The sequence below is a fragment of the Pipra filicauda genome, unplaced genomic scaffold (genome assembly GCF_003945595.2).
Source record: "Pipra filicauda isolate LSUMZ 115617 unplaced genomic scaffold, ASM394559v2 scaffold210_size2929891_pilon, whole genome shotgun sequence".
NCBI classification, from domain to species: Eukaryota; Metazoa; Chordata; class Aves; order Passeriformes; family Pipridae; genus Pipra; species Pipra filicauda.
In genome coordinates this window covers 1,378,954-1,398,719 of record NW_024104322.1, presented here as the reverse complement: position 1 = coordinate 1,398,719, position 19,766 = coordinate 1,378,954, and the positions used below count along the sequence as shown (strand labels likewise).

Below are 19,766 nucleotides of genomic sequence, written 5' to 3'. Positions count from 1 at the left end.
GTCATATCGCTAAGTGCCTGGGAGAAGAGGCCAACCCCCACCTGGCTACAACCTCCTTTCACGTGCTTGTACAGAGCGATAAGGTCACCCCTAAACTCCTCTTCTCCAGCCTAACACCAAAGACCCTGCCTTAAACTCTAAAGACTGTAACTGTAAGGGTACAGCTATCTGTGAAAATCCCTCTCTACCAGAGGGTGGGTGGGTGCTGAAACAGGCTCCAAGCCTGACAGAGTTCAGGAAACCTTTGGATGATGCTCTCAGGCACATGGTGTGATTCTTGGGGATGGTCCATTGCAGGTCTAAGGGTTGGTCCCTTCCAACTCAGCATATGCTGTGATATTGTGATTCTGTGAAAACGAAAACGAAATGAAAAGGCTACGGCTGTGCAACTCACCAGGCCTCTCAATAGGCATGAGAAGAGGTTTTCTGAAGACTTTTGGAACAGAAGTAGTAAGAGATTTGTCAGGCTGGGGGGAGAAACAGAAGTAACACAGGGTAGCTCTCTGCTGGGGAGAGGATTAGAAAATCTCTCTGGGGAAGGAGCTTTCAGGGATAACCTCTACTCCTCCATTACTTCAAGTAGCCAGATTCCTCAAAGATTTATCTTTTTTAAAGAAGGTTTGAAATATCAAATACTGTTTTGCTGTATGTAAGTGTTGAACTGACTTAAATTTTGTTCATTCATAGGTTCACACTTTTTTATACCTAGGTATACTTGGAATATTGTATATAAATCACTTCTTTAACTAAAAGAATGCACCTTTCAGGCTCAGCAATATATTTTGGATAATTCTCATTAATCTATTCTGCACAATTTCTGTACTCACACACTTTATTTTGCTGCAAGAAGACTGTATTTATCATAATTTCTAGCTTTGAAGAGAACCATTTATGTTATCTCTAACACTTTGCATTATTTTATAGACAGAATAAACAGGATCATCTGAAATCACAGTAATTGTAGTATGAGCATGCCCTATAAAATAGCAAAAAAAAAATATTTGGATTAATATCAAACAAAATGAACAGTTCTAACAGCAGATTATCTTCTTCTTGTTGGAAAAAAAAATCCTAAACCCAAACAGCATAATTTAAACTACAGAAGTCACTCACTTAGCCAAATGAAGGGAATCTCCAGACCTTAAAATTACATAAATAATAAAGTAAAATGTCAACATAAAAATATAGAAAACCAAAAGAGAAAAATATCTAGGTTTATATGCAATAAAACAAAACAAAATAAAGAAGAATATAGTAAATAAAGTAGTAGGCACAAGAACATGTAAAACTGTTTGATCCCCACAAAGCTGATTGAAGCATCCCTTTCTCTGAAGAACCATACTTATGAGAGGGGTGTTCCATGGAGGAGAATGAGGCAATTGAAGCTAGAAAATGATGGATAGCAATGACCTTTCTATCTGTAAAACATGGGCATATTTTAGGTATTTAATCTTGAGAATTGGATTATTATTAATCAATTATTCATGAAAATTTGAATCTATGGTAGATGTTTTTTGTTTTCTTAAATATCACATAGCTAAGGTTCTGCTTGAGTACTAGAAAGGAGATTATACCCTCACAAGCAAATAGTGTTCAAGACTGGCATTTTCTTCCCTCCTAAACATTCCCTTGCCTGTGTAACAGCACAAATTGATGATAACCTAATGCCCTTTGCAAAAATTCTCCCTAAATATTCTGAAATCCACCTTTATAGCCTTTTTTCGGGAAAAAAAATCCCCAACCTCTTCCAGAGAACAAAGCAAGGCATTGTGATAATATGGAGTAGCAAAAACTGCTATGGCTTCATTCCTACAGCCACAGGTTACCCTGCTGTTGTTTTAACATATGCTCTTCCTCATTTGTCAGTGGTGAGTGATAGCAGAAGCAGAACCACTCCATTACAGGCCACCAGACCAGACAATGAAAAGAGGTGGAAGGTGTTTGCAGATATTTAAAATGCACTGCAAAAGAAGATAGCAGATGGAGCTATTCGAAAGCTCTTTTGAAAAGCAGAACCTCTACAACCTGAAATAAAATAGAAAATATATGTTTGCCTGTGAAGAGAAGGGAATAGGTCTTAATATTTTCTTGAAAAATATCTGCACTGAAAAAGATAGAGCTCATCCCAATTGGGGGAAGTACTATGGAAATATTCTCCTTTACTCAGGTTTTAAAATTGAAAGATATGGATAGCAATGGACACCTTGTGATGAATAAAGGCAATTTAACACACCTAAACACACCAAATATTTGGCAGTTCTTCCTGTTCTCAAATACTCTATTAAAAATATACAACTTATTTCTAGTCTAATTGAACCTCCAGACATTATATCTAGTTCTCCCTTTGTGTGCTACACTTGAAGAACTGTCTTACCAAATTTCTATTTGTTGTGGTATGCTTCTTAGGGACTACGCAAAGCCCTCTTTAGCCCCCTTTTTAACACTATACAGATTGAATTCCAGGAGGTTTTCCACAATAAGGCATGTTTTCAACTACTCCAGTCATTCCTGAGATATTTGTGGTTCTCCCCTGACCCTTCTCCAACTAACACAGTATTCCAGTAACAGTTATGCAAGTACATTAACAATTAATACAGAAAGTTAATACAACCGTTTCCTGTTTATATAGCTCTTCCTTGTTTATATATCACTATACAGTAACTTTTTGATTTGCAAGCTCTCTTCGAAAACAATTAATTTCTTGGTTGAAGCTTCCCATAAGATTAACCAGCATCTTACGAACATTTTTATTCATGGGGAGGAGGGATGCTCCAAAGGAGGGGGGGGAAAGGCTAATCTGAAGGAGATCTGTAGAGGTTAAAAAGAGGGACCTTGCAAAACGGACTGAAAGGGCAGAGCAAGGTGAACGTAAAACATCTCACTGTGGAAAACCAGGGCAGCATTTTAGTTTATTGGTGTTGCCTGGTAAACTGAGTTCACAAGTGCAAATGACAAATCATACATAATGAAGTCATTACAGGGGCTCCAACACTGGACTTCGTTGTTGGTGTGCCAATAAAACTGACTGATTAATCTAATTCCATATAATAGCAGGATAAAACAGCTGCAAACAAGGAAAATCTTGGAAATTAAATGCTGGAAACATTTATAAAGTAAAAACTAATGCTAAGACAAATGGAGTATGCATCAACTGTGGGGGCGGAAAACAATCTGTATGGGAAAAAAAGAAACTGAATCATTAGGATAGTGGTGAACAGCTGTTAATACTTCAGAAAATTGAAGTATGGCCTGTCTAATATTATTTGAAGAAAACTTCTTTCAATATACAATAATTTGCAAAATTTAGTCTGGTGGGGTAATAGATCTGGTTCAATCAAGAACATTCTGAGCTTCAATACTTACTTAAAGTGAAATACCTGAGCAATGTTTGTCATAAACAAGCTTCTCCTTGCTCCACTTGTTCTAGTTTTCAAACTTTCGTTACTAGGTATATCAAGCTTAATTTGGCAGCAAATAACCCTCCCATCATAGAGATATATAACTAAATACAATCATCAAGTTACTTTACCAGGGGTTTGCACACTCTGCGTCCATTTCTACTGTGTGTTGAAAAAACATACCATTCCCTCACATTCCCTCAGTGCAGCCACTGTAGTATGTCTTTGTGGTGAACAGATTAGAGGAAGCACAGCACCACCCTACAGTCCTTGTTCCTTTCCTCCATAGTTCAGGCATGCTGCTAACTGCTACGAAATAAATCTGCTTTCTCATGAATCTGGGAATAAGGAAGCTTCTAAAAAGAGGGAATGAGAAGGAGGTCAGTCCAAAAGCACACGATGCCACACGCACCTTTCCATATGCTCAACATAAGTGCAAAGCAATCACTTGTCCAGGGACAGTCAAGTCTAAAAAAATAATCTTTTGGTATTAAGTAAACTCTCAATCTGTGCAGGACAAGTCTCCCTCTTTATAGTCATTTGAGAATTAATTTTAAATTGTCAGATAAATATCTGACATGCTAAATGTAGGTTTCCCGTAAAGGATCTATCTAACTATTCAATACATTAGGGGTATAAGTATTTATTGGGATTCATTATTTAGAAAAAAAAGGATTAACTAAGATTTTAAAAGAACTTCAAATACTAACACAAAGCTCAGGAGAAGCTGAGTGTATAGATAAGACTAAAAAACAAGAAAGCAAAACACCCTCCTTTCCCCCCAAAAAACAAAACAAAACTAAAAAGAAATAGATAAGTCCAGCAAAAATTCCAGTTTTGAGAACAGCAAGTTCAGAAACATGAATTTATCCCCCTGTGAACAGTGTAGTCTGTGTGCAGTGTAAAGACAGACTGAAGTGTGTGATCAGACAATGACCTTAGAGAGCTGGAGCACCACTCGGCATTTAGTCCATTTGCTTTCTGAATACACCCTATAATTAGAGAACAGTTTCTCATGCTGCCCCTCCCTTTAGCAACTAACGTTCAAGCATTCACAGAATTTTAAAGCAGTTTAGCTCTGGCAGTTGACAGAAATATTTTTGCCTTAGGAGGGTGCAATTGTGGGTGAGCATTTGGACAGCATATGATCTTCAACTCAAGACAGGAAAATGGGAATAATATTGCATACATGTCTTAAAGCATTCATAACACACACTAGGACTGTGGACCTATAAGAACTAATTAAAAACCTCCACAGTTCTATAGCATAAGTCTAAAATCTTGTCTTACAGCAGTCTTCTAGTTTTGAAAGAAATAACTACTTTAGGATTCAAAACTCTTAAAAAACCTACACCTGACCAGTACTCAGTGCATCTGGAAACAACTGCTTTCATCATACTCTGCCACTTAAATATACAGCCTGGGAAATCGAGGGTGATGACACCTAGCACAGCTGCACACCACAACTCATGTGCCTGCTAATTATACTATTAATGATAAGGGAAGAATATAACATTAAGGCTTTAAAATGTAGATGCTACAGAGGTCTATACCATACTGCACCACCCGAATCACACCTTTCTTTGTACTCATTGCTTATGCATGCTGACAGGAGTCAATCTGGAAAAAAAAATTCAGTAGATGTGCATTACAGTTGCAACCCAATTGCATTTACACACATTTAACAGAGTCAACAAGCAGTATCCCATTACACTGCAAAAGCAAGCCTAAAAGGCAGCAATTTGTTCTGGAAATACTTACTTGTGATGAGGTCACCATCAGTGCGATTTCCCCAGATGGACTGCTCTTGTATCTCTGCTTGTATACTTTGGTTACTGGAAGGCTGGTTTATATCTTTATCTCCTGCCACAGTATTCTCTTGGTCAGTTTTTTCTAAGTCAGAAGAAATTTTAAGATATTAGTTTCTATATTTTTTCTCTATGTGAGCAAAACTTATTTTTGAAAATTAAGAGAGCATAAAATATAACTTAGTATCTAATTTTGTTTCCTTAGAATTAATTTCTAATAAACTTGATTTTCAATTTGGTTTCAGGTCTACGTCAAAATAAGTTCTATTTAAGAAAGTCTTTTAGTCATATTGTATCTAATCGAGCAAATAATACTCAGTAGCTTTTGTAACAAGTTATGGTTGAGGGTTTTTTTATATTTAGTTATCTTCCACAAAATTTTCATATAAAATTTCTTTTGCCCACATACATGTGGCTCTAGCATATAAAAACTATAAGAATTTCACAAAAGTCTGTTCTCTGTTGTTTACAATTAAACATAAGAGAAATATAGTTGAAACTTCAAAACCGACTAGTACAGAAATTCAAAAAATTTCTTATAGCACAAGTATCTATTTTTCATTGAAAAAAAAAACTTTTTAAAAGGCACTGATGAATAAAGTCAATATTTAGCCTATAATGAAAAGTATTTCTTCTCTCCAAGTATACACAAGATTCAGGGAAATTTCCATAGTAAGATTATTTGAGGGATTCTTATTTTACAATATAACAGATTCTGTTGTTTTGATGATTTTGCCAGCTAACACATGCAGATCAGCATTTCCTCAAACCAAGGCAAGTGACAGTTTTCATCTTCACTGTCATTAATGTTTTAATAACCAAATTCACACACATAGATCCTTTTGTTCTTGATTGCTACAGATTGTTCCTGCCGGCATTCAAGGAAACATTTTCAAATCTGGAATTACTTTGTTCATTATTCACAGCAACAGATTATCAGCTTATATCACTTACTCATGGGACCTGTAAAACATTAAATATTCTCAGTCTCATGTATTTTTTTTTTAGTATATTTACAGTAAATTTAAATGAGCAACTGTTGAGAAGTCTGTGAGCTCTGTTTATTTGTTTCAAACAAGAACATGTTTATAAACCCCTTCTCACAATGTAATGATATCATATCCTGAAGTAAAGCAACTATTCCAGTCCTGAGACAAAGAAAAATCATTTATGGCTACTGTGACATAGTAAAGGTTAGTTTCTTCATGTAACCCACAGCAGTTTGATTTCAAATTCTAACTTTCTGCCTTTGTTATCCACCCTATTAGCTGAGGCACTGGACATCACTCAAAATAATATATGCTATCTGGTATGTATAGTAGCATGTGCCTTCAAGCACTGCTGCTCCCCTTCTATCCATTTCCACCTATGAAATGTCTGACCTAGCTACCTCCATCGTACCTCCATCTCAGCCCTCCCTCAACCACCGTTTCTTCAACAACTTATCAATATTTCCTCACACCCATCCTGAGAGGAACTGTTTCACTGAGATTGGCATAGTTATTGAAATTATTGGGAAGATATTGCTTGACTTCAATGAGTTTTGCCCTTGCCCTGATGACTTAATCTCACTGAGATACTCATCCTAGTCCTATTAACAAAAACAAAAACAAAAAAAGCATAGTTTTTCAACCCCTTTGACACACATCAAATACAAATTATTTCTACCTGCTGTCTATCAAATACAAATGCGACTGTATTGAAGTATGATTGATGATTTTGCTTTGTGAAGATAAGTACTAGGTGCAAATGTATTTCAAAAGTGTTTGAAAAGTGCTCTGAAATAGACCGAATAATAAATAAGTAGTGTCCTAGACAGAGCTGGTTTAAAAGCGCTCTGCTTTCCAAAAACACTAAGCTTAAATGAGCTCTTTTAAGAGATTTTGCTCCTAAATTACTTCACTGCAGTAGTGACACCAAAATTACAATATGCACCCAGCAGTGCTAGCACAGAATTGCAGAGTTACTGTATACAATTCTCTTGTATAGGATGCAACTTTGCAGAGCCCTGTTATTTCATGTAGTAAACAATGAATGGCTCTAAGGAAACAATAATGTTAATAATATGGGGCCCTCAGTGTTCTAGATTACAGTTTTATCTAAGAAATCTGAAAAGGAGTGCAGAATACAATCTGTCATCATTACTCATATGAATTTAGTTTTCATCCCTTTGCTTATTTTCAGTTCAGTATTTTTTCTCCCCCCCCCTTTTTTTTTTACTATGTAGGTTGTATCTGTATTTTTCATGTGCTCTTTTACTATTCTAGTTGGATACAGTAAATGGCCAGTCAAAACCATGTAAACTATATTAGCAGTTAACAAGAAAGAAGTAAGAGGAACTATTGAAAAGTTTTTTTTTAAAAAAAGAAACAATGGAGCAATTAAGCACCAAAAAATTTTTATAGAAAATTTACAACAATTAGCATTGAGTATCTCTTTTTTGATCTGTTGAATTCACATGAAAACTTCCCCATGAATGCACATAACAGAAACCTACACCACTAAACAAGTATTTGGTATCTTATTTTGCACTCCAGAATTGCCCACTGGAGCACCTCATCCTTACAGATCCTGCTCTATAGGGTGGTGGGCTCATCCTGGGCAACAGCTAAGGACCACACAGCCAATCCTTCCTTCTCCAGCCCCCAGAAGGACTAGAGGAGAGAACAGAAAGAGCCCAAGGGAAGAAACTTGTGGGTCAAGATACAGTGAAGAAAAGAGGAAGGAAAAATGAAACAGGTGATGCAAAGGCAATCACTCACCATCTCCCACAAACAGACAAAAGGTAGTCTCCAAGCAATGGTTACCTCTCCTAAAACCTCCTCCCCTCAGTTTTTATTGCTGAGCATGGCGTTATATGGCATGTAATAGCCCTCTCATCAACCTGAGTCAGCTGCCTGGGTTGTGTCCCCTCCCAGCCCCATGCCCACTCCCACTACAGTCGCTTCAGTGGAAAAGAGAAAACCTTTATGCTGTGCAAGTACTACTCAGCAATAGCCAAATCACTGGTGTCCTATCAACCTTGTTGGAGTTACTGATCTCAAACACAGCCCCACATGGGTTGCTATGAAGAAAATTAACTCCATCTCAGCCAAATTTAGTTCAATGGGGCTTTAGAAACAGAAAGAGACCTTAAGCTCTCTTTATCTGAGCTTTTTTCATACATCACTTCTGATGCATCAGAATACTGAAAACAGACACATTCTGTTATCTTGATTCTGCTGCTTTTCCTTAAATGCGTACCATGTCTCAGTTTTAGTACCAAGGAATTTATTGATTATTCCCTTATAATAAACAGCTGAAGAAGGGATAAGAATTTTTTTTTTATACTAGAGGTGGAACTACAACATACCCACTATAACCAATCACACCTGAAGACAGCCTCAAGAACATTCCTGAGTCTGTCTTTTGCTGATGCCATTACTTTTATGTTAGGTGCATAAGAATAATGACAACAGTAGTTTATGAAGAATCAACACAAAGATCTTACTCTTCTTTGATGCGCCATGCTTGTGGAAGCCTATAGCTGACAAAACTATTAATGACTGGATCTGGCCATAGACAAGTATGATGTTTTTTTACTGCATCTTCAAGTAAATTTATAACACTTTTCTGTTTCAATCAAGTTTACCCTTAAAGATTTTTTGTGTAAGACTTCTTAGTACTTTAGCTTCTTCTTCCTTTAGTACACCCTTCCACTCATGTAACTACCCTCCAAAACTGACAGCCGAGAAGAAAAAGAGAGATGCTCTTCTTAGCAGTTCAAATAATGGAAGGAAAAGACTCATTATGTTCTGAGTCTGGCAGTGCTGAAGTATAAATCCAATCTCTCTTTAAAACTACAGTAAGTTACTCTAGGCCATGTCACAAAAGCAACACAGACTTCTTACCTACCACAGTTCAGTCCCAAACCAGCTACCTGTGTGGCTATGTACTTCCCCTAAACTAACAGCAGTGCTGGGGCTGAAGAGCTTCTAGTCAAAAGCCCCAGGGAGTGACACCCACACAGAACACACTGCGATTTATCCTGAAGGTAAGCATAGGCAAAAACTCTACTTGTGCAAAGAGATTAATGCAAGTTTAAGGATTAAATAAACAAGAGATATGACATGCTGGCAAAGTATAGAATTGAGATGATTAACAGACAAATCATAACTATGACACAGACTATCGGTGAGCCACTTAGTGAAAAAAAATTAAAATTTTAACACATCTCAAAATTAGTGCTTCATTAAGCAAGTGAATAAAGGGAATTACTGGATTTTTTTTTTAATTTGGAATTACTGAAGTATATATAAATCACTTTTTTAGTACATGCATGCTTTTTACCATAATCTTACTATATTTATTTTTAAATTACACAGCAATACATGTATTTCTAAATTACACAGCAATACATGTATTTCATAGAATCAAAACTTGTTTTCACCTTTGAGACTACTGCCACATTCATTGTTCACTTCTGTTTTAGTTTGGAGACTATGCCTCTGGTTACACAGAGTTCTTTGCAACATGACAAATACATTCTACAAGACTCCACCAACAAAACAGTGTCAGCAGTCTGGGTCAACAATAAGACTATTATTACAAAAGCCCTGTCAAAAAGAAAATTTAACAAATAGTCAGAATTGTCAAGAAAGACCTATGTATAGTTAAATAAAAAGGATATACAAGGAAATCTCCCCTGATTCATTCCAATTTTGCCTTCTATGCCTTTGGAAAGTTGGTCAGAAGTATCTCGCTTTTCAGAGCTACATTTATTCTATCTTTTGCTATAATAAAGAGCATATTGAGAGGAAGTCAAATTAATACACAAAACTGACAGAAAATACAGAAAAGATAGGTAATGAATGTACATTTGCAAGATGACTCAAAGAGCTCAAGTCTTTGACAAATAACCAACTTTTCTACTCTCTGTGCTTGTCCGTTTCTATATTCCCACCCCAGCTGCCCCCACATGCCCCACGACATCTCTTTAGTCAGAAATGGGTCTGTGTTCAAACATGGTATCATATCTTAATGCATCAGTAACTATGTAACATACACATGGAAACAAGTGCCCACATTAAGTGGACTGCATGTCCTCAGAGTGTGATTGACAGATGATTTCTGTTCACTAGATGACACACAAACCTATATACTGATTCAGCCATCTCTTAGAGGCATGTGAACCATAAGAGTGCATGACTAGTAAAATGACAAATTGGACTTGAGAAACAGGTTTAGAGTTTGCCTATAAAATTTAGGAGTTTGTATATAAAATGAATTTAAAATGCTGTTGCTGCAATGACAGAAGGCTTTGCTGCTATGACACATTACTTTTCTGTTCATCAGGGATGTGGTGGACTGCACCAAATAAGAAGTAAAGCAAAAGCAACTAGTGGGAAAGGCTTCTGGAGACTTGGGTGCATCATTCTCCTCAAGGAGAGAGGAATAAGCAAAACAGACTGGCACAGTGGAGTCACTGTGACCTTCAAAAATGCAGTCACTAACAGTCCAGCAGTTTTATTGTTATGGGGCAGAGGAAAGATGGAAGCACGGGACAAAGCTTATTTAGGCACCTTATTTTGACCCAGTTGTTGGGATGTAAACATGAATCCTCAGAAGCCTTGAGTTATCCTAGAACAAGCAGATGCAGATTTAAAACTACATGTGCAGAGCTCAAATAATCCCAAATAAAATTTTGTCCTTCAAAGGAAAGCAAAATTACAGAAGGAAAAAAAACCAACAAACAAATAATACCACCCCCCCACACAAAACACAAACACAAAAGTAGATCTATGAGGAATAAAAAAGTCAAAGAATGTTTCCAAAAGGAAATATAACAATCAATTCTCTGTCTCAAGTCTACAATTGCTGGGAGGGGTTGAAGAGCATGTGACGAGCTTCTAACACTTCCTTTGTTCATTAATATCTTTATTGGCAAGGAAGCACTGAGATGCTATTTCCTACTGAAAATTCCACCGTTTGCAAAAATAACACAAAGGAACCATGATAATACCAGGTTTCACAGTGTAACCATTAACAGTTACACTTACCATCTACTTCATGAAATGCCTAAAACTTTTAAGTTCAACAGTTCTTGTAACAGCATGCCTATTCCAGTTCATGATTTGCCTGAAACAATGTCATTTCATTAAGGGCTGGTTGTAACATCTAATTAATACTGATAAACCATAAATTATGGAGCTGGAAGCCTCCAATTAGATGTTTGATTGTTTTAAAACTCATAACCCACTTTATTTGGATTAATTTCATTTCAGTAGTTTTCACTTAAATGTCTCATTGCAATTTCAATGACCTCAAAAATGCCACTGAAAAAATTAGACTCTCAAAATTAGAGCAATTTAACTGAGCTTCTTGGAAAACTCTTACACAGAATTTTCCAGGTACAAGCTATGGAGCAACTACATTCATTCATGGCTAGGCTTCACGAATGAAGATTTGGGAAAGGCTCTATCCACATTTGTTACAAGCACACTGGTGCTTGTTACAAGCACTTGGTGGCTAATAAGGCCAATACAAGACAGACATGCCCGATTGCAAAAGGCCCAGCAGAAAGACTCCTTAGATGGTATATTCTGCAAGACACGGTTCTTTCTGTGTTGTCTTTTCTCCTCGAGAGTGATCCTGTGTGCGTTCTCAAAGGAAGCAGCAGCGTTATACAAATGTACTAGAGATTTGACAGCCTAGACCAAATTTGAGTCAGTCATGATAACTTAAAATTTAATAGCAATATGCAAATAGGTACTCTGCATTATTAGAAATATTAAATAAATACATAAGTGAAAACTTTTTTTCACAAATAAACACACTAATTATGCTGTCAGTTACAAATTTATGTCATTCATCCAACAAAGTTTCACATGCATACAAAACCAGTCTCATAGAAGGGCTAAGCAATACTTGGTAGCTATGGCTGTATTAGCAACAGCATGGGCCAGTAAAACTGGACCTGTACAGTGAAAGAGTTAATCTTAAGGACGCATTCTATATTACACATGTTCCAGGGGCTTTCTACTTTGGACTAGGTCTCAGAATTAATCTCAAAAACTCAAGGCTTATTAGTGGCCAGAGTGTATTAGGCACATTCCTACAGTGCATCTTTCAGACTATTTTATGCAAAAGGAATTCAATCCAGGTCACTCCCTAGGATCACTCTGCAACATAAACAAAAGCGGAGGTGAACAGCAGATTTACTTCAAAACTGCATTGCTGATCCAAATAAAAACACTAGGATAACATGATCAGTGCTGGATGTTACTTATTAGAGGGGAAAAAAGTTTAAAGCAAAGAGAAATCTAACTTCTGAGGGCCTGGAGTTGAATTTAAGAAGAATTACTGTGATATAAAATTAGCCTATGAGATGGAAAAAAAGTATTTCAAATTTGATGCAAGACCTTTACAGTCAACTCTATGAAGTAAAAGTCTATCACACCCATGTGGGCATGAATCACTTTACTAGAACAGTATGCATGTGAAACCGAAAGCAGAAGTAGTATATATATCTACTATAACTAGAGTCAGATGCCTATTTACCAAAGTTTTAGATATTTTAGTCAGTAATATTCAATAAATGCCTCAGTACTGGCACACAGCAATGAAACAAATTAACACAGATTCTCTTGACTCTTGTCAGATTGCAAGTGGGAACACAAATATAGAGGAAGTATTTGCTAAGTTTGAGCAATCTGAGTACACCGGTTAACGGTTAAAATAAAAATCTATTACTCATAACACTGAGACACTGCTGGTAAAGTGGAATAATTATGGTGATAGTAATCATTGTTGCCTCAAGAACATCCAAACTTTCCCTGCATTAAGTCTTTTATCACCCAGTCTAAGCAGGTTCCTTTAGTGCTCCCCATCATGAAAATAGTTAAGTATAGAAAACACAAAGAGATCTGAATCACATTCTTGAAGAAGGGTACTTTTTACTTTTTCTCAATGGAAGTATTGGTGAATATGGTTTCTTCAGACACCAACTCGGAACTGCATTGGTATCCAGCAACCACAAGATGATTTGCACCAGAGAGAAAAGTCACTTAAAGAACTTGACCCTTAATATTTCTACTAGACATCTCCATCATCCTCCCCACCCCCCATTAAAATAAAAAATTCTAGTGGATTTCCATCATCTAAAGAGTTGAAGTACAATTATAAGTCTCAATCTCATAAGTTGTTTATTATTACTATTATTATTGTTTTTACTTTCTTTCTGAATTTAGAAACTTAAATATTATTCATTTGTTATTCTAGGTTACAGTTAGTAAACAATAAGCAAAGGTAAAAGCATTCCAAATACTTTATAATTTTTCTAAAATGTGGCCCGATTCTCTAAATGCAGTTCTATGTCCACTGAATTTCTCTCTTATATTCCATGGTTTATTCAAGTGCAGAGGATTTAATTAAAAAGTCTACCCACGGTCCAGGTAATAATCACACCACAACCTCTAACACACTGAACATTTTCCTTAGAGCAGAGTGTGCAATGGTCACTAATTGTAACATTCCTTCCTTAGTACCATTATTTTGGTATGTACCAGTTGAGAAAATACCTGATCACAGCCAAACTGCAGCAGTTTGAGCATAGATATGACACTATTTGCTGACTATATCACACAGGTAGAAGCAGTCATAATTTGGTTCCAAGGACAATGAGCTACAGGAGAAGAGAGGGCATGACCAGGATCTTGAACAAGGGTGCATGAGTAGAGCTACACTTTTGGAGGCATGTAGCAACAATTAACATGTTTGCAGAAATTAGGTTAAACCTTTTATCCTGTAGTGTGTATCTTAGAGCAGCAGACTCCACTGACACAGACAATGGTTTAAAGACTGAAGTTGAGTTTTGACATGGCCACAAAAAAATACACTGATTCCATTTGCTCTCTCTCACAGCACACTAATTATGAAGGGGCAAAGTTCCATACTCTCACTAATATTTATGCATTCATTAAAAAATGAACTACCAAGGAAGAACAGTGATGGGGGAGACATTGAGAGAGCATGTTGGTTAAAGTAACACACAAAAGTTCTTTTAATTGTGAAAGCCAGAGCATGCCACACCTATGCAGTAGGCCAAACTATGTCTCAAACCCACAGTTTTCACCACATCCACAACCTGATGAATATACTCGCAATCTGCCTAAGCTTGATTACTTTTGTCTGATTTTCAATTAGGCTGTGGGATAGCTATTTTTGAATATTCAAAATTCAATTGAAGTTTCATTTCCTTTCCTGGAAAAATACAATTAATCTTCAGCATCTGAATGCATATGATAGCAAGCAAAAGAAACACTGAATATCTGGATTTTTGACTATACTTTACAGAACTACAGAAGAGAAGAAGTTTGTTCTCAGGATGTGAGGTGTCTCTACCAGTTAACAAATATAGAAAGCACATTAAAGTATGGTGCTACAAAACAAAAATTCCTTCCCATTAGAATGCCCTTAATACTTTAATATTCATACAACATAAGCCATCTTCTTCTGATAAAGGAATCTGTACTTCTAGGTGGACAGAGATTTCAAGTATCTCACTGTGAATATATGGAATCATTTCCAGAAATAATATGAATTTCAATCACAGCTTTTAAAATTATCGCCAAATTCTAGAGAAAGCACAATATCAGGTGTCCTGGGGGTAAAATAAAAGGATAGGGGCTGTTGAAAGTCTTAGACTTAGTCTTAGATCTTCAGCCCTGGAATATCTGAACTACCTTACCCTGTAACCACACACTGCAAAGCTGACAACAGAAATGTTGGAATATAGACTGGAAATGTTATGAACTCACCTCTTCCTCTTTCCACCCCCATTTCCCCAACAGACTTAAGCTAGAAAAAAGCAACAAATATCCACAGTTATCCTTAAATCTAAGTTCATTAGAATAAAAATTATGTATTTGAATGCTGAATTTTGTTTAAAAAACAACCTTGTCTTTATGTGAGTTGTACATATGCTTTAAAATTGAGCATGTGCCTTAAAAGGTGTGGCCAGTGAGCAAACCTGAATCATTATTTGTTTGTACCTTACCGATCCCTAAGAAAGCTGTCAGCTATAACTGTGTCATTCAGACTTTTTGCACATAACTTGTCAGTGGACAGATCAGTATTTGTTTACTTACTTTTCATTAAAAAAACAGAAGGGCATGTATTGAAAATCTTACATAAGATTTTAGTTCATAGCAAAAACTCAGTTTAAAGTGGCACTGTGAGAATGAGACCACTTTCCATGCTTGTTAGTACACTGACTTACAACTTGAGTAACTTTGATCTATGGCCTATATGCAGAATTTAACCAGTGTGGCCACTTGATCACATTACAGATAAGAACAACACACTGAAAATAAACACATATCACAGGTACTGATGGTTCTGGTAAAAATATGATTCTAACAGTTCAGTTCTGCATGCTTGATCTTCTGTATCTAATCCTTTTTTATTATTATTTTTTACTGTTTAGAAGTTATGAGTCATTCTCTAGGACAAAAAAAACCAACCAACAATAAGATAAGTATAAGCCAACTTGCTATGTCTCCCTGCCAAAACATTTTTTACTTAGCTATGGATACTTTCTGGTTTCTCAAATGAGTCTCCAGCTTTGATTTCACATAGCTATTGATTTTCCAAGCTACAAAAACACGACTACATCCTTAATCCACAGTTGCACAACTGTGTTACCAGGCTCTGCTCCAGTTAACCAGTTATGAAGAAAGTTACAGTTCTTCAACAAGCTTATTTGTCTGTTCTTTGGAGAGTTTTTAAACTCCTGTAGAATTCTGGAAAACAAGGTTGTAGCTGTAAACAAATAAAAAAAAAAAACTCCTCATCTTCACAGACCAGGACTTGAGAGGCAAATATACTTCCAGTTTTGAGGATAACCTGCAGTACACTTTGTCAAACTTCCCTACATGAAGGTGATCAGAGTACCAATATGTTTTCTGCAAATGCAAATAAGACATAACTTAAAGAATTTCTCTTTAAGATGAATGTACTTTTAAACAATCTATTTAATAGCTGAAATGAAACAGGTTATATTCTCAGAAACTGACTTGAGCTGCAGCGTCACAGAGTAATCTAACAAAAAAACAGCAAAGTGACCTCCAACCTGAACAACACTCCTGCTGTTGGATCAACCTTCCTTAACTTACTTCAAGACCTGGAAGAAGAGCTCTACAGGAAAGAGCAAAGAGCTTCTAAACATAAACACAAAGCTGAGAAACAGGAAAGGGATTTTTAAGGAGCAGCATCTGCCTCTGAACAACTGCAGTTTTTCAAGTACTGAAAACTGGTGCTGAGATCACTGCACCTTCTTTTTTCTTTATATATGGGAATTTCTGGTTAAAACAATAAAGAGGTGAAGTGAAAGTGCTACAGAGACACACTAAAGAGCGGAGGGCAGGGGAAGAGGAAAGAAAAGAGGGGTTAAAATTCTCAAAACAAATCAGTAAATGTATCATTCAAATAAAAGGCGCAACAATTACAGAGAAACTTTAAAGCAACTTACCTCGAGGGAGAGAGATCAAAGAGCTGTTTTCAGTTGGAGCTTGAGCTGGCCCTCCAGGCCCCGGAGGAAGAGGTTCTCTCACTTGGGACATCTGCCAGCTCTCGCGTCGAATAACAGAGAGCCTGCACCCCTCTCCAACAAAACTAACACGCGACCCTGAAGGAAAAAGCAAAAGAAAAGGCTCGTTAACGTATTTTATGCAGAAAACTCACGGCTCGGGGCGAGGGACTGCGGAGGGGGAGCAAGGAAGCGGCGGCAACTTCGCGGCGCGGCTGCGGGCGCGCCCCCCGCCCCCTGCGGCGAGCGCCCGTGGGGCCAGGGGGCGGCGGCCGCGGGGCGGGAGCGGCCGCGGGCGCGGAGCCGGGCGGCCGCGGGGGGCGCCCGGGGGGGCCCGTCCTTCGCGGCGGAGCGGCCGGCAGCGCGGCGCGCCCTACCTCCGCATTTCCTCCCGCTCCGCCGCGCCGCCCGGCCCTCCCCCGCGTCCCGGCCGTGGGATCCTTCGCGTTGCTTCCCCGCTCTGCTGCCACCGCCGCGCCGTCCGCCCCGGCTGCCGCCTCCTCTCCCGCCCCGCGCCCGCGGGCCTTCCCCCGAGCCAGTGGCGCGCACAGCCTGGCACTCGCACCCGCTGTCCCCTCGCCGCCACAGTCACTCCTTCTCCATCATTTCCGGACAATGAAACATCCCACTCCGGCTGGCGGCGGTTCTGCAGTCCTGCCGCCCGCCCAGGGCTGGGCTGCGTGGGGCCGGGTCTGGGGGGCCGGCCGGCCGCGGGACGCCTCGCTGCCCCCAGCCGGGCCTCCAGCCATGGAAATTCCCCCAAGAGACCTAAACCCATCAGGCAGAAATAGGCAAGAAGGGAAGAAAACAGGATAACGTGAAAGGGAGGCTTTCCCGCCCGGGCAGGGGTTGCAGTGCGGCACTGGTAGCGGTGCGGGGCACGGCGCACGGCGCAGCGCTGCTCCCGACTTGGCCGCGGCGCTGTGATCGCCCGCCACCAGTTGCGCCTCGGCGCGGGGAGCAGCACGTGGAGCGCCGCAGGCCCCCGCCTGCTCTTCCACCCCTCACCTTCCCCTGTCTGGTAACATGCACATATATCCATAAAAAGGACTCCACAGCGGGCACACAGAAATATTCAAAGAACACGAAGAATACAACAAGCAGTTTTCAAAAGTAAAACCCTAGAGTGCAAACTACTTCCTGTGCTGTCATCTGCCAAGCAGTGTTACCTGGACTTTCTCCATATAGGAAATACATTTCTTTCCCATGGCACAGACTGATGTGATCATCAGCCTCATGCTCCGTTCTTGCCCCCACTGTGGGGTACTGCAATTATTGCTCATGTGTGTGCTGGTGTCCCCAACCTACATGCTTTGCCTTGCTTGTCACAGTATGTCACCTTGCGCTATCAAAGCTTGTCTATGTTTAAAATGTATTTTCCTTTAAATTTACAAGCAGGTTTTTTGTTATGGTTTAGTAAATATACTTTACTAATATATCTCATTACTGTGAGATACTTAGATAGATATGTTTATTGGGAAACAAAAGTAGGAAGACAGCCAAGTTATAGACTATCTGCATCCTAACATATGAGATTAGAACTGGTGGATATTTGTTCTGATATCACGTATGCTAAGGAATATGCTCAGGTATTAAAAGTTCACTTTTTAAAGTTTAGCATTTTCCTGCCATGTTTGCAAAACAACCACAACAGCATGTAAATACCTGACTAGAAGCCAGTGCTGCGTGTAACTCCACACTCTTCAGGGCCAACTCAGACTTCAGAAGTCATCGGTAATTTTGCACCATTGTATAACACTACTATTGACATTGTTGGTGCAAAAGAGAACAGTGTGACAAAAGGTGCATACACTTTCCTCTAAGAAATACTATAATTTTAAAGCATTTCAGTAACCGAAGTCTTTCTTTAAATTTTTATATAACAAAATGGGGGGGAAAGGAATGTTTTTTGTAGGAAATAAGCTGCGTAAAAAAAATCCATTTGGGGGCACACAAAGTTATTATTGTACTGTGGAATAATAATAATATTGGTTTCAATATCTACACTTCTCATCTATGAAAACATTGCATAATTTTCCATGGTCCTCTCCTTGCTGTCCTGAGGGCAGAGCAATTGAGACACAAGGTAGAATGACTTACCTCAAACTCCCAAGTGAGTCAGTAGCAGAAGAGAGGTTATGACTCACTCTCGACATACAAGCTTGTGTTTTTCCCTCTGAAACTGGAAACATAGCAGAGAGCAGTGGGAAGAGCAATAATTTAGCCAGCCACACCCTGCCTTCAAAATATTTCATTGGATAATAAATGCCTGTGAAAAGATGATACTGTGCAGGGTTGGTGATTTGGGTTTTTTTAACCTTATCTATGAAACCATATGGTAAACTCCATGACTTTCAGTTTATCTTCTTTTAAAAGATCACTGGATGAGCTCATTTTCCCAAGGTTCAATTGTAGAATTTACAGCAACTAGATGAATTAACAGGATCTCCAGCAGACATTGCAGCTGATGTACTGGGAGATAATCCTAAACAAAATCAGATTAAGAAAAGGTAAGAGAATTCAATACACAAAAAGTGCAATTCACTGAAATAGCACATTAAAAATATTGTGCAATACATAATATATTACATACCAGAGACTGTGATAATTCTAAAAAGATGGGTCCAGTGCCGTCACTGTTAATAAGATATCACAGATGGGCAAAGCTCATTGGCATAAGCACTTCCTGACAGTACAACATACTTCTAACAAATACTCAGCTAATCTAAAATAATTGTTGTGTTACTTTCCTGTGTAATACATATCATTCTAAAATGCTATTGAAAATTCTCAGAAAGTGGGCATTTCAGATATTAACACCAGCAGTCTTTCAAGTCAGCTACAAATATGAGATACGCTGTATCTTATTATAGCAACTGAATTATAGGCTGTTGCACATAAGTATTCCAATATAGTCTTCCATTGCTAGACCATAAAATTCAGGTCTTATAGGCAAGTAATGGCAGATTTTGGAGTGGATGTGAAGAGAAACTC

At 38.3% G+C, this 19,766-nt stretch overlaps 1 protein-coding gene across 4 annotated transcripts in view; it reads right to left on the bottom strand.

Annotated features, from left to right (window-relative positions):
* The window catches only part of MDFIC (MyoD family inhibitor domain containing), a 50,816-nt gene extending 31,888 nt beyond the window's left edge, over positions 1-18,928 (bottom strand). Inside the window, exons 1-3 of one of the 4 annotated variants that reach the window (XM_027746152.2) lie at positions 18,873-18,928; positions 16,716-16,871; positions 5,160-5,291 (exon numbers count right to left, since the gene is read on the bottom strand). In XM_027746152.2, coding sequence (XP_027601953.1) covers positions 5,160-5,291; positions 16,716-16,806 — 223 coding nt within the window. In that variant the 5' untranslated portion in view covers positions 16,807-16,871; positions 18,873-18,928. Of the gene's footprint in view, positions 1-5,159; positions 5,292-15,003; positions 15,044-16,715; positions 16,872-17,149; positions 17,225-17,337; positions 17,416-18,872 lie in introns of those variants that run through there. The other 3 variants (XM_027746153.2, XM_027746154.2, XM_027746155.2) reach the window with 3 other exon arrangements.
* Positions 18,929-19,766: the final 838 nt, after the last annotated feature.